Source organism: Bufo gargarizans, chromosome 1 (assembly GCF_014858855.1).
Source record: "Bufo gargarizans isolate SCDJY-AF-19 chromosome 1, ASM1485885v1, whole genome shotgun sequence".
Classification (NCBI taxonomy): domain Eukaryota; kingdom Metazoa; phylum Chordata; class Amphibia; order Anura; family Bufonidae; genus Bufo; species Bufo gargarizans.
In genome coordinates, this window is record NC_058080.1 from 403052356 (window position 1) to 403064918 (window position 12563).

Consider the following 12563-nt stretch of genomic DNA (forward strand, 5'->3'; position numbering starts at 1 on the left):
GTGGCCCCATAACAGTGACATCCACAGTGGCCCCATAACAGTGACATCCACAGTGGCCCCATAACAGTGACATCCACAGTGGCCCCATAACAGTGACATCCACAGTGGCCCCATAACAGTGACATCCACAGTGGCCCCATAACAGTGACATCCACGGTGGCCCCATAACAGTGACATCCACGGTGGCCCCATAACAGTGACATCCACGGTGGCCCCATAACAGTGACATCCACAGTGGCCCCATAACAGTGACATTCACAGTGGCCCCATGACAGCGACATCCACAGTACTCCATGACAGCGACATCCACAGTACTCCATAACAGCGACATCCACAGTACTCCATGACAGCGACATCCACAGTGGCCCCATAACAGTGACATCCACAGTACTCCATAACAGTGACATCCACAGTACTCCATAACAGTGACATCCACAGTACTCCATAACAGTGACATCCACAGAAATCCATAACAGTGACATCCACAGAAATCCATAACAGTGACATCCACAGTACTCCATGACAGCGACATCCACAGTACTCCATGACAGCGACATCCACAGTACTCCATGACAGCGACATCCACAGTACTCCATGACAGCGACATCCACAGTACTCCATGACAGCGACATCCACAGTACTCCATGACAGCGACATCCACAGTACTCCATGACAGCGACATCCACAGTACTCCATGACAGCGACATCCACAGTACTCCATGACAGCGACATCCACAGTACTCCATGACAGCGACATCCACAGTACTCCATGACAGCGACATCCACAGTACTCCATGACAGCGACATCCACAGTACTCCATGACAGCGACATCCACAGTACTCCATGACAGCGACATCCACAGTACTCCATGACAGCGACATCCACAGTACTCCATGACAGCGACATCCACAGTACTCCATGACAGCGACATCCACAGTACTCCATGACAGCGACATCCACAGTACTCCATGACAGCGACATCCACAGTACTCCATGACAGCGACATCCACAGTACTCCATGACAGCGACATCCACAGTACTCCATGACAGCGACATCCACAGTACTCCATGACAGCGACATCCACAGTACTCCATGACAGTGACATCCACAGTGGCCCCATAACAGTGACATCCACAGTACTCCATAACAGTGACATCCACAGTACTCCATGACAGCGACAGCCACAGTGGCCCCATAACAGTGACATCCACAGTACTTCATAACAGTGAAATCCACAGTACTCCATAACAGTGACAGCCAGAGTGGCAACATAACAGTAACATTCACATTGGCCATATAACAGTGGAGAAAAATGGGTGGGTTGTTATGGAAACCTGGTGCAAAATTGTGTGTAATTCACACAGTCAGTGTTCGGTTAGGCTACTTTCACACTTGCGTTTGGTGCGGATCCGTCACGGACTGATCCGTTCAGATAATACAACCCTTTGCATCTGTTCAGAACAGATCCGGTTGTATTATCTGTAACATTGCCAAGACGGATCCGTCTTGAACTCCATTTAAAGTAAATGGAGGACGGATGCGTTTTCTATTGTGCCAGATTGTGTCAGTGAAAACGGATCCGTCCTGACACACAATGTAAGTCAATGGGGACGGATCCATTTTGACTGACACAATCTGGCACAATAGAAAACGGATCCGTCCTCCATTGACTTTCAATGGAGTTCAAGACGGATCCATCTTGGCTATGTTAAAGATAATACAAATGGATCAGTTCTGAACAGATGCAGACGGTTGTATTATCTGAACGGATCCGTCCATGATGGCTCTGCACCAAATGCAAGTGTGAAAGTAGCCTAACCGAACACAGTTTTACCCAGGTTTCCATTTGGCTCAGTGTTATCAAGCAGATAGCAAAATGCTGCAAGCAATGGAGACTGAACGGAGGCAAACTGATGTATTCTGAGCGGATCCTTTTCCTTCAGAATGCATTGGGGCAAAACTGATCCGTTTTGGACCGCTTGTGAGAGCCCCGAACGGATCTCACAAACGGAAAGCCAAAACGCCAGTGTGAAAGTAGCCTTAGTGATTTCCCAATGAAATGCAGGACACGCATGCAGTTTATCTTTTTTTGCTTCTGGCAATTTTTTCTATTTGTTGGATTTTTTTTATTTTAAATACACCATTTTGAAGCAATGGCAGGTTTTTGTTTGTGCAGGGAGAAAATATATGCAATTTAAATGTGTTAACACAAAAACACCACCCAAAAAAACCCATAAAAATGCATGCAGTATGGATAAAACCATAAGCTGTTTTTATGAAGTAAAAAAAAATGGTATTACCTACCGGTAATTTTACAGAGCCCATGACAGCACCACCGGAGAGAGGAGGATCCGCCTCTCAGAGACAGGAAACCTGCAGAATAAAAATGGGCGGACATTCTCCTCCCCTTTAGTGAGTTTTTTTTCGATCTCTGGGCTGCCCCAAAGATTATTAGACTATTTTCTAAAAATAGAGAGAAGAAGTCTGGAATATAAACGTCTAAAAAATGTTACGCATTTGGATTCCGTGAGGGGTATGGTGCGTCCATGTGAGATTTTATTTTTTGACACAAGTTAGTGGAATATGAGACTTTGTAAGAAAAAAAATAAAAAATCAATTTCCGCTAACTTATGCAAAAAAAATGTCTGAATGGAGCCTTACAGGGGGGTGATCACCACCCTGTCATTGATCAGCACCCTGTCATTGATCACCACCCTGTAAGGCTCCATTCAGAAGTCCGTATGTGTTTTGCGGATCCGCTGTGTCCGTGTTTTGCGGATCCACAGATCCGCAAAACACATACGGACGTGATCACCCCAAATAGACTCCATGATCACCCCATGTCATTGATCACCCCCCTGTAAGGCTTCATTCAGACGTCCGTATGTGTTTTGCGGATCCATGGATCGGATCCGCAAAACACATACGGACCTCTGAATGGAGCCTTACAGGGGGGTGATCAGGGAGTGTACTGTATATGGGGTGATCACCCCCCTGTAAGGCTTCATTCAGACGTCCGTATGTGTTTTGCGGATCCGATCCATGGATGCGTGGATCCGTAAAACACATACGGACGTCTGAATGGAGCCTTACAGGGGGGTGATCAATGACAGGGGGTGATCAGGGAGTGTATATGGGGTGATCACTCCCCTGTAAGGCTCCATTCAGATGTCCGTATGTGTTTTGCGGATCCGATCCATGGATGCGTGGATCCGTAAAACACATACGGACGTCTGAATGGAGCCTTACAGGGGGGTGATCATCCCATATAGACTCCCTGATCACCCCCCTGTAAGGCTCCATTCAGACGTCGGTATGTGTTTAGCGGATCCGATCCATGGATGCGTGGATCCGTAAAACACATACGGACATCTGAATGGAGCCTTACAGGGGGGTGATCAATGACAGGGGGGTGATCCATGACAGGGGATGATCAGGGAGTGTATATGGGGTGATCACCCCCCTGTCATTGATCACCCCCCTGTAAGGCTCCATTCAGACGTCCGTATGTGTTTTGCGGATCCGATCCATGAATGCGTGGATCCGTAAAACACATACGGACGTCTGAATGGAGCCTTACAGGGGGGTGATCAATGACAGGGGGGTGATCAGGGAGTCTATATGGGGTGATCAGGGGTTAATAAGTGACCAGGGGGGGGGGGGTGTAGTGTAGTGTGGTGCTTGGTGCTACTTATTACAGAGCTGCCTGTGTCCTCTGGTGGTCGATCCAAGCAAAAGGGACCACCAGAGGACCAGGTAGCAGGTATATTAGACACTGTTATCAAAACAGCGTCTAATATACCTGTTAGGGGTTAAAAATTTTTTAAAAAAAATCGCATCTACAGCCTGCCAGCAAACGATCGCCGCTGGCAGGCTGTAGATCCACTCGCTTACCTTCCGATCCTGTGAACGCGTGCGCCTGTGTGCGCGCGTTCACAGGAAATCTCGCCTCTCGCGAGAGGACGCGCCGGCGCGTCAACTCGGAATAACAGGGCCGCCGCCAGGACGCAATCCTGCGTACGGCGGACCTGGGGTGGTTAAATAAAGCTGCCGATCTGGCTGCCAACCTGACAGAGTCAGCCGAGGCATCTGCCAGAAAGTCAGCTGCCGTCCTGATCGTAGGGAGGGAGGCCAAGATATCTTCTTGGGGGCACCTATTTTTTAACTGGGACTCTAGCTTGCTTAACCATACAATAAGAGACTGGGCCGTGCAAGTGGAGGCTATGCTGGGCCTAAAGGAGGAGGTTGATGCCTCCCAAGCACCCTTAAGAAAGGCATCCACCTTTTCATCCAGGGGGTCCTTCAATATTCCTGTGTCCTCGAATGGTAGGGCCGTCTTCCTAGAGACCTTGGATATAGCCACATCGATTCTAGGTGCCTTATCCCAAGAGGCAGAATCTTCCTCTTTAAAAGGATATTTACGTTTAAGATTCTTAGAAATAAATACCCTCTTATTGGGTTTCTTCCACTCTCCTTTTATTAAAGCTGACACATTTTTATGTACTGGAAAGGTACCATGTTGTCTGGACTCCAACCCCCAAACATAATATCCTGAATTGAGCGGGGTTCCCGAGTTTCCTCTATGCCCATAGTCGAGCGGATGGCTTTAAGGAGCTTTTCAGTGTCTTCTACCAGGAAACAGGGTCTCCCCCCTATTTCTTCTTCCCCAGAAGAGGTCTGCAATGAAACATCAGAGGGCCCAAACACCGAAGGGGCCTCTCCCTCATCTGATGAAGGGGGTTCTCTGGAGTACTCTCTACGCTTAGGCTTTTGCTGTTTTTGGGCAGCCTGGGATGCGTCAACTTCTGAGCGTACTAACGTTTGTAGGCACTTGTAAAAAGAGGGAGACTCCTCAGCCACCGTCCTATCTATACAGGGCTGGCACATCTTCTTATCCCTGAGAAACATGAATTACATAAAGTTGCAGAAATGTAGAGAAATAAAATGACGCACCGTCTAAGCTACAACCAACAGCTATGTCAGATGTCCATCTTACCAATCAGAAGATAACCCCACTCTGTATAAGGCACATTCCTTATTCTTCTTTTTTTACATTACTTTCTTGGGCCTAACTGGAGCAGGAATAACAGTGGGCTCCTCGGAAAGCTTGTCGTCCTCCATACCTGCAGGGTGGATGATCAGCTCAGGTCAGAAGGAAAGACGCCAGCTGATGAACCTCCCGCTCTACTCATAGGGTGCCTGAAGATGACATTACAGCTGGCGCACTGAAGTCGGTCATGTGACTTTAGGAGCGCTTCACGGCTCCTCTTCCTCCCCCTGGTGGCCGGCGTTCTTCTTCCAGCGTAAACCACGATGCCCCGTCTCCAGCACTCCCGCACACTGACCGCCACTTCCGGAGCTCAGCTTTGCCTCTGCCTGCCCTTAGCGCACCAACCGGATGCCGCCAACTTACCAGGGACTCGCAGGTTAGTGGTGAGAGCCATCAGAGGGAAGGATCCATGCACATTGACGCTGAAGGCTTCCCATCAGAGACAGGAAACCACACTGAAGGGGAGGAGAATGTCCGCCCACTTTTATTCTGTAGGTTTCCTGTCTCTGGGGGGTGGATCCTCTTCTCCCCGGTGGTGCTGTCATGGGCGATAGGAAAAAATAATTCTAGAACAAATTTGTGTGTTAACGAAGCCGAATGCATTCAGGTGAAATGAACCAAAGGCCAGGCGCATTTTTACACAAATATTCTAGCTGAATATTGTGGCCTTATTGGGGGTATACTGACCCAAACTCACAGCACCATTAAAATGGTATTGTGAAAAATTCTGGAGGCTGTAGATGTGCTATGTAAGGTACTAATTTGTGGCATGGCATGTGTTACATAGTTTCCACCCTGCCGAAAGGTTTATTTTTATTACTACAGTGTGATTAAGTGACCCAGTAGTAAACTTAAATTTGATTTGAAAAATAATGTTGCCTGCAGTTATTATTCCAGTCAAAAGACAGAATCCATGACGGAACTTGATGTCACTAGAGACAGTCAATTGTGACCATGACATCTGAAACGGGTAGTTACTGGTAGCACTGTACTCCTGTTGACTGAATGGCTCCCGCAAAACTAGATCACGTGAGCCGTTTGGTTTCTATGGCAGCCTAGGGTCTCCTGAAGGCACCAAGGCCTGCTATAACAACGTTCCCATAAAGCCATGCCTGAGGAATGTAGATAGTAGAGTAGTGATTCTCCCATAGACTGCAATGGTAAATCACTGACCAGATGAATGCATGTTAAAGTCCCCTAGGGGGACTGAAAATAAATCTGACCGCTGTTACTAGGGCTAGCAGCGGCAGGGGGGCCTGGGTTGTAATGGATGTCTGTCACCCACTATGGCCTGGGCCTCATTCCCCTGCCTGTGCTCACCCCAGCAGGTGCGATGCAGTGACATCATCACACCTACTGGGCTAAGTGGAAGAGCAGACAGCCCGAGTATCATCGTGCTACGTGAAGGTGCACTAAGGGGTCATAACTACTGTGGGAGGGCACTAAGGGGGCATAACTTTGTGGAGAAACTAAAGGGAGATTCTACTGTGGGGGGGCACTAAGGTGGCATAAGTACTGTGTAAGGGCACTAAAGAGACATAACTAGTGGGTGGGCACTATATGGGAATTCTACTGTGCAAGAGCCCTAAAGGGTTTAAATACTGTGCATGGGCATTAAGGGGGATAAGTACTGTGTGGAGGCACTAAAGGGGCAAAATTACAGTCTGTGGGCTCTAAGGGGGCTAAACTACTGTAAAGTGGCACTAAGTGGGCATAACTACTGTGTGGGGGCACTAAGGAGACATAACTTTCGGGGGGCACTATGGAGACATTCTAATGTGCAGAGGCACTAAAAGGGCATAGCTACTGTGGGGGGCTACTAAGGGGGATAAGTACTATGTGGATGCACAAAAAGGGTAAAATTACAGTCTGTGGGCACTAAGGGGACATAACTACTGTGTGGAGGAACTAAGGGGTCATAACTTTCTGGGGGCACTGAGGGGACATTCTATTGTGTGGGGGCACTAAAGGAGCATTCTTCTGTGTGGGGACACTAAAGGGGCATAACTACTGAGTGGTTGGGGAGTTGTATGGCGAGCATGGGTGGTCTTGACTATCCGCAAGAGGGTGATTGTGAGGAAGTTGCTCATGCTACGTTATCAGCAAGCCAGGAGTAAAATGCAGACACAGGTAGTATAATAAAGTATAGTAAAATAAATTCATAAAGTAGGGGGCAGATCTAGGGTGGCCAGACATCCGGTTTTTAGACTCCTGGTCCTCCGTCCGGCGCAAGGCCAAGATGGACAGCCAGAATTCCTCCTTTTTATGAGGGGACCACGGCGCTCGGGCATGGTCACTTTAAGGAGACAGGGCCATGTTTGTATCACACTGTGACTAGCTGTGCGCTTACGTGACGTCACGCTGCATCGGACAATTAATTCTGGTTTGTGCTAGAGCCAGGCGGGAACTAGCAGGTACCAGAGGAGTGCGAATTGCGATGGGACGGTACTATCACGGGAGTGCAGCTGTGGACTGCTGCCAGTGACAATGACAGCACTTCTCTGCCACTGCCCAGCTCTAACTGTGCCACTCACCCCATCATCGGCTGCCTCGCATCGCCGCTTTCTCTCTGCCAGGCGCCAGGATCTTTGATTGCTGGACATAGCCTGCCCTGCACCGACATGGTAAGAACTGCATAGGTGGAGCAGGGTTAGTGCACCTGTGGGGGACTGTGAAGTGGGGAATGAAAGGGGTTAATAACTACTGTGAAGGGGGGACTGGCTGGCTCCAGTACACCCCTGGTTCTTCTCCAGTCTGCAATGGGGGCGTGGCCGGTTAGGGTGGCCTGGGGTGAAGCCAGGAGCCACCCTAGGCAGATCCTAGTGTCAGGAAGCCCCTGAGGGGCTCTCACCTTCCCTATGGGGCACATGCACTGTAATACAATGATTACAGGGTGCACAGACCATTGATAGTATTACATTCTACCAGTCCAGGCCTTATTAGAAAGAAACACCTCAGAAACAGAGGTAGAAATCTCCCAGCAAACAACAGGGCAGTGCAGAGGCTCCACGCCGGGCAACCTGTTGTCTAGATGCACACTGGCCACACCCTCCTAATAAATATGAATTTGCTGGCCCCAGGGAGGCTCCTATTACCGCATACACACAAAGGAAGGGATCCTGCAGCCCTGTGCTTTCCATCCACTTGCTGCCCTGCAACCATCAGCAGCCACATCCTCCCGCCTCGTCCACAAGGAAGGAGGATTCAATATAGCACTTGTCATGATTTATGAATGAAGGCTCCTGCAGGATCTGGAAGGGGATACTACACGGCAGGAGGACGGGAGCAGTAGTCCACAGTGTGTGCATTGGGATAGAGGGCTGGGCTCGGCTCTCCCTGCTCACCACCGCAGCGGGCTCCAGACCAGGGACCACACCTGAGGAAATCTGCATGACTGTTGCAAAGGTAAGCCAGGCTGCGTCACCTCTGTGGAAGGAGTGCTGGCAGGGCGCGCTGCTCTGGAGGCATGGCTGGTAGAGACCTCTGTCATCTGCCATATGTGTGCTGGTGGTCCTGTGAGGCAGGGTGTCGTCACATGTCTGCTGCTGACAGGAGCTTGTAGCCACTTCATACAGTGCTGGTGCCTCACATAGTGGCCTTTACCTCAGCACTCTTCTGCTGCTCCTCACTGGGGTCCAGACCTTCTCACCTGCACCATACTTACCTTTTGCACCTTCCTTCATGTATAACTAGTGCACACAAAGCCGCGCCGCTGCTCCCAGCGATTACGACTCCTTTTTCGAAGAGTAATTGCTATGGGAAACGGTTTCACCTTTTTGTCAGAACTCCATTTTATACACAAAGTCTGGTGTCAGGGTAGCGTGCGCCGTATACCCCTATGTACGCGTCTGACTAAAATGCTAGCTTGTCAGAGACGTCGTCCATCGCCATTGTGTTTTTTATTTTTTTTATTGTGACAGGGCATGCTTTGCAAATGTTCCTTGTTTTCTTATTAGGGACTAGGCCTGACCTGCTACGTACATGCGCCCATTTATGTGTGGCAAAACTTATGGCGCAAATTTGACACGCAGGTACAATTAACAAAGGGCACCACTTATTTTGTGGTGGCCAACTGTACAGTAAAGTGTTGTGCGTCTGCTCGGTGAGTATCTAGGGAGCACGCTTTTGGCTTCCATCAGGTCTGTGGACCCCTGCGGTGTATGTGCCAGGTGTATCGCCCAGTGCATCTGCCGAATGTGCACACAGAGGATTTTCTGGGCTGAAAAAACCCCCCAAAACTGTCTGAAGCGGAATCATGATGCGGTTTATAACACGATATTTGGTGCGATTTTTGGTGAGGATTTTCAGTGGGAATTCTGGATGCTGCAAGCATGGATAGGACATTTCCTTTTTCTGCTGGTTGGTTTTGAAGACCCCAGAAAAAAAAGAAAAGAAAAGGTGATGTTTAAATTAACATGCAGAATCCCCATTGACATGTATGGGGACAATCTGCAAGCGTTTTTGGATTTTTAACATGGAATCTACGTCAAAAACAGTGGGAGGCAGGTTCAGCACCGCTGCCGGCGGGTTTCTGACATGGCATCCACACCATATTCTACTGACAAAAAACCTGGTATGAATCGGGCATAAGGATTCATGCACATGACCAGGGGCGGATTGGCCGTAGACCTTATAGGGAGATTTCCTGGTGGGCCAATGCCCAGGGGGGCTCCTGGGCCCTCCTTACAGCCAGCCAGTGGAAGTTTCTGGGGATGTATTTTGTGATGGACTGTGGTGTTTGGCTCTGTTGAGGTGGTATAATGTGCCACAATATGGTATTGCTGACCCTGCCTTCCATCAGTTTGGACCCAACTACAAAATGGGGTCACTTTTAGTATTTTTAACAGGGCCACTTTAAGTTCCCAGTCCGCCCCTAGGAGCAGGGGGGGGGGGGGGGGGGTTGTTGTTCCTGCTCCTAGAGGCTCCGTTCTCCCTACGAGCAGGAACAACGCCCCTCCCTGCTCCTGGAGGCTAATTAGCATATTATAAAAGTTAGATTTCTGGCGTAACGGGGGCATAGATAAAAGTAGGAATAGGCTAGTTAGGTTTAGCTGATATTAGCACATCGCTAATGTCAGCGAGCTTAATAGGGTTAAATCTGGTGACAGAATCCATTGAAAATCTGTTCCATTCATTTCAATGCGGCGGAGAACACATGGATTTCTGCAAGACCCATTCAGGTGAATGGAACGGATTTTCAGTTGCGGAAAATTCTGCATCCGAATCTGCAGCGTGTGAAGGCTCCTAAAAAAACAAAAAACTTAATGGTTTAATGAAAAAGCGGGTCCTGCTTATCAGTAATGAGGAAGATCTAAGCAAAACGTGGCAAAGAGTTTGTGGTAAATTGCACCAAAAATTGGTCTTACCGCAATAGCATCAAGGCACGCCGAACTGCAATCAGTAACGTGCTCTTCTCCATAAAGTAAAATGTGGCGTTGTCTTGAGGGATCTGTGTGGGCGCTGTTTCTTTAAGAGACTTCTTGTCTTCCTGCCTCTATAAATAAACCGTCTTGAACCTTAAAGGGATTCTGTCACCAGGTTGCACCCCTTTAAGATAAAAATATGCTTATGTTCAGGGTGCCTTCACGATTCCTAATGTGGTCTTATAAATGTAATCTGTAGGTTTATTTAGCTAAAAAACAGCTATTACTAACCTGTTATTACTAAATAAGGTGCCCAAGGGGAGGTAAATGGATCCAAGCTGCCGGCCGAACCCGCCGCCGTTCGTGCCCAGCGCCGCCTTTCCCGACCTCAGCGCCTCCTCATAATCTTCTGTGACGCCTCCCCTCTCCTCCTGCTGTAACATCGCTAGATGCATCCCACAATCACGTGGACAACCCCCTGAACTTACTTTTTTATGGGCCAACCTGTACGACTCTGTATCCCACATCCAGCAATAGTATGACAAGATGGATTCAAATTATTATTATTATTATTTTTTTTTTTAATTACCCACAAGTCACAAAAAATGCTGAAAGTGTTACCCCGTTCACATCTATGCATCTTTGGCCACGAGGGATGATGTTGGCTGACACTGATGCTGCAGGAGAAAAAATGTCCTGCTTTTTCCAACAAGATGGGAATCATGCCACACCTTATTGAACTGGCACGGGTTCATGAACTGCGAGCAAGGGGTAATGGCCATCACGTTCCCCAAAGTGTCCGCTAACAATCCACATCCCCTGGATGAACACAAGGAAAGCATCACAAACACTATCTGCGGTATCGGCCAACAACATCCGACCTGCCCAAAGATGCATGGACGTGAACGGGAACCACGTTCAGCATCTTTTGTGACTTGTGGATAATTAAAATAACAAAAACAATCCACTTGCTCGTTCATTTTGTCATACTATAGCTGGAGGTAGGGTGCTTTTTTTGTGTGCCTCCCTTGTATAACACCCCTTTTACACGAGCAAGTTTTCCATGCAGGTGTGTGAATTAAACGGACTGCACCCACACTGAATCCTGACCCATTCATTTCAATGGGTCTGTGCACAACACATCAGTTCTGCGTTGCGTGAAAAATCCAGCATGTTCTATATCCTGCGTTTTACGCAGCCCTGGCCCCATAGAAGCGAATGGGGTGAGATGCCTTTTTTCACTGATGGTTGCTAGGAGACGTTGTTTGTAAACTTTCATTTTATTTTTTTTACGTGCGTGAAAAACGCAACACAACAGATTGCACCCGCGTGGGAAAAACTGAACCACTTCACGCTAATGCAGACAAAGCTGATTGAACTTGCTTGCGAAATGGTGCAGTTTCAGTGAATGCATCCGAAGCTAATCCGTCACATTTGTGTGAAAGAGGCCTAAGTGCGCTGGCGTGATTGGGTTGTGTAGATTTCTGATTACCCTGCAGTGGACATGTCATATAAAGCCCTCTACACACACCCCTTGTTTTGATGCCATGTGCCTGCTTTCTAGTGTTCATTTACAACTTGCCTAACGTCCTTAACTGCACTTGTATGAATCCCTTGTGTAGTTTCATGTCCATTTGTGTCACAGAACTGTGGGTAGTCACTTACCCGCAGCGTGATTATTACACTTTCATTCTGGATTATACATTATCACCACGTTCACATCCATTACTAAGCAAACCCCCGGAGCTGTGCAGCTGTCCGGCGTACAGTCACTGGATATGTCATGCTTCCATGTATTATTCCACTGACGTTTAGAAAGTGAAAGCTGAACTCGGGTTGCTGTAGGTAACAAGGACAACCTTCTGGAGAAGAACCTTTATTGATACATGAACTGCACCGATAACTTCACACAATGAGTGTTTGGTCAGTGTTTGATCAGTCATTTCAGCCAGTGAGTGGGAGCCAAAACCAGGAGTGAAGCCTACACAGAGAGGTCTAAGGGTCCATTCACACGTCTGTATGTGTTTTTCCGCAAAACATGGACACCGGAAATGTGCGTTCCTCATTTTGCGGATCAGTTTTGCAGCCCATAGACTTCTATTATGACAATGCCTCTAAAGGCATTCCGTTATGCATTCCATCATGGAA

The 12563-nt window shown here is 48.2% G+C and overlaps 1 protein-coding gene across 2 annotated transcripts in view; it reads left to right on the forward strand.

Moving 5' to 3' along the window:
- Positions 1 to 8162: 8162 nt before the first annotated feature.
- CORO2A (coronin 2A) overlaps positions 8163 to 12563 on the forward strand; it is a 192696-nt gene continuing 188295 nt past the window's right edge. For both annotated transcript variants that reach the window (XM_044271266.1, XM_044271271.1), the window contains exon 1: positions 8163 to 8457. In XM_044271266.1, the coding sequence (XP_044127201.1) occupies positions 8281 to 8457 (177 nt within the window). In that variant the 5' untranslated portion in view covers positions 8163 to 8280. The remainder of the gene's footprint in view (positions 8458 to 12563) is intronic.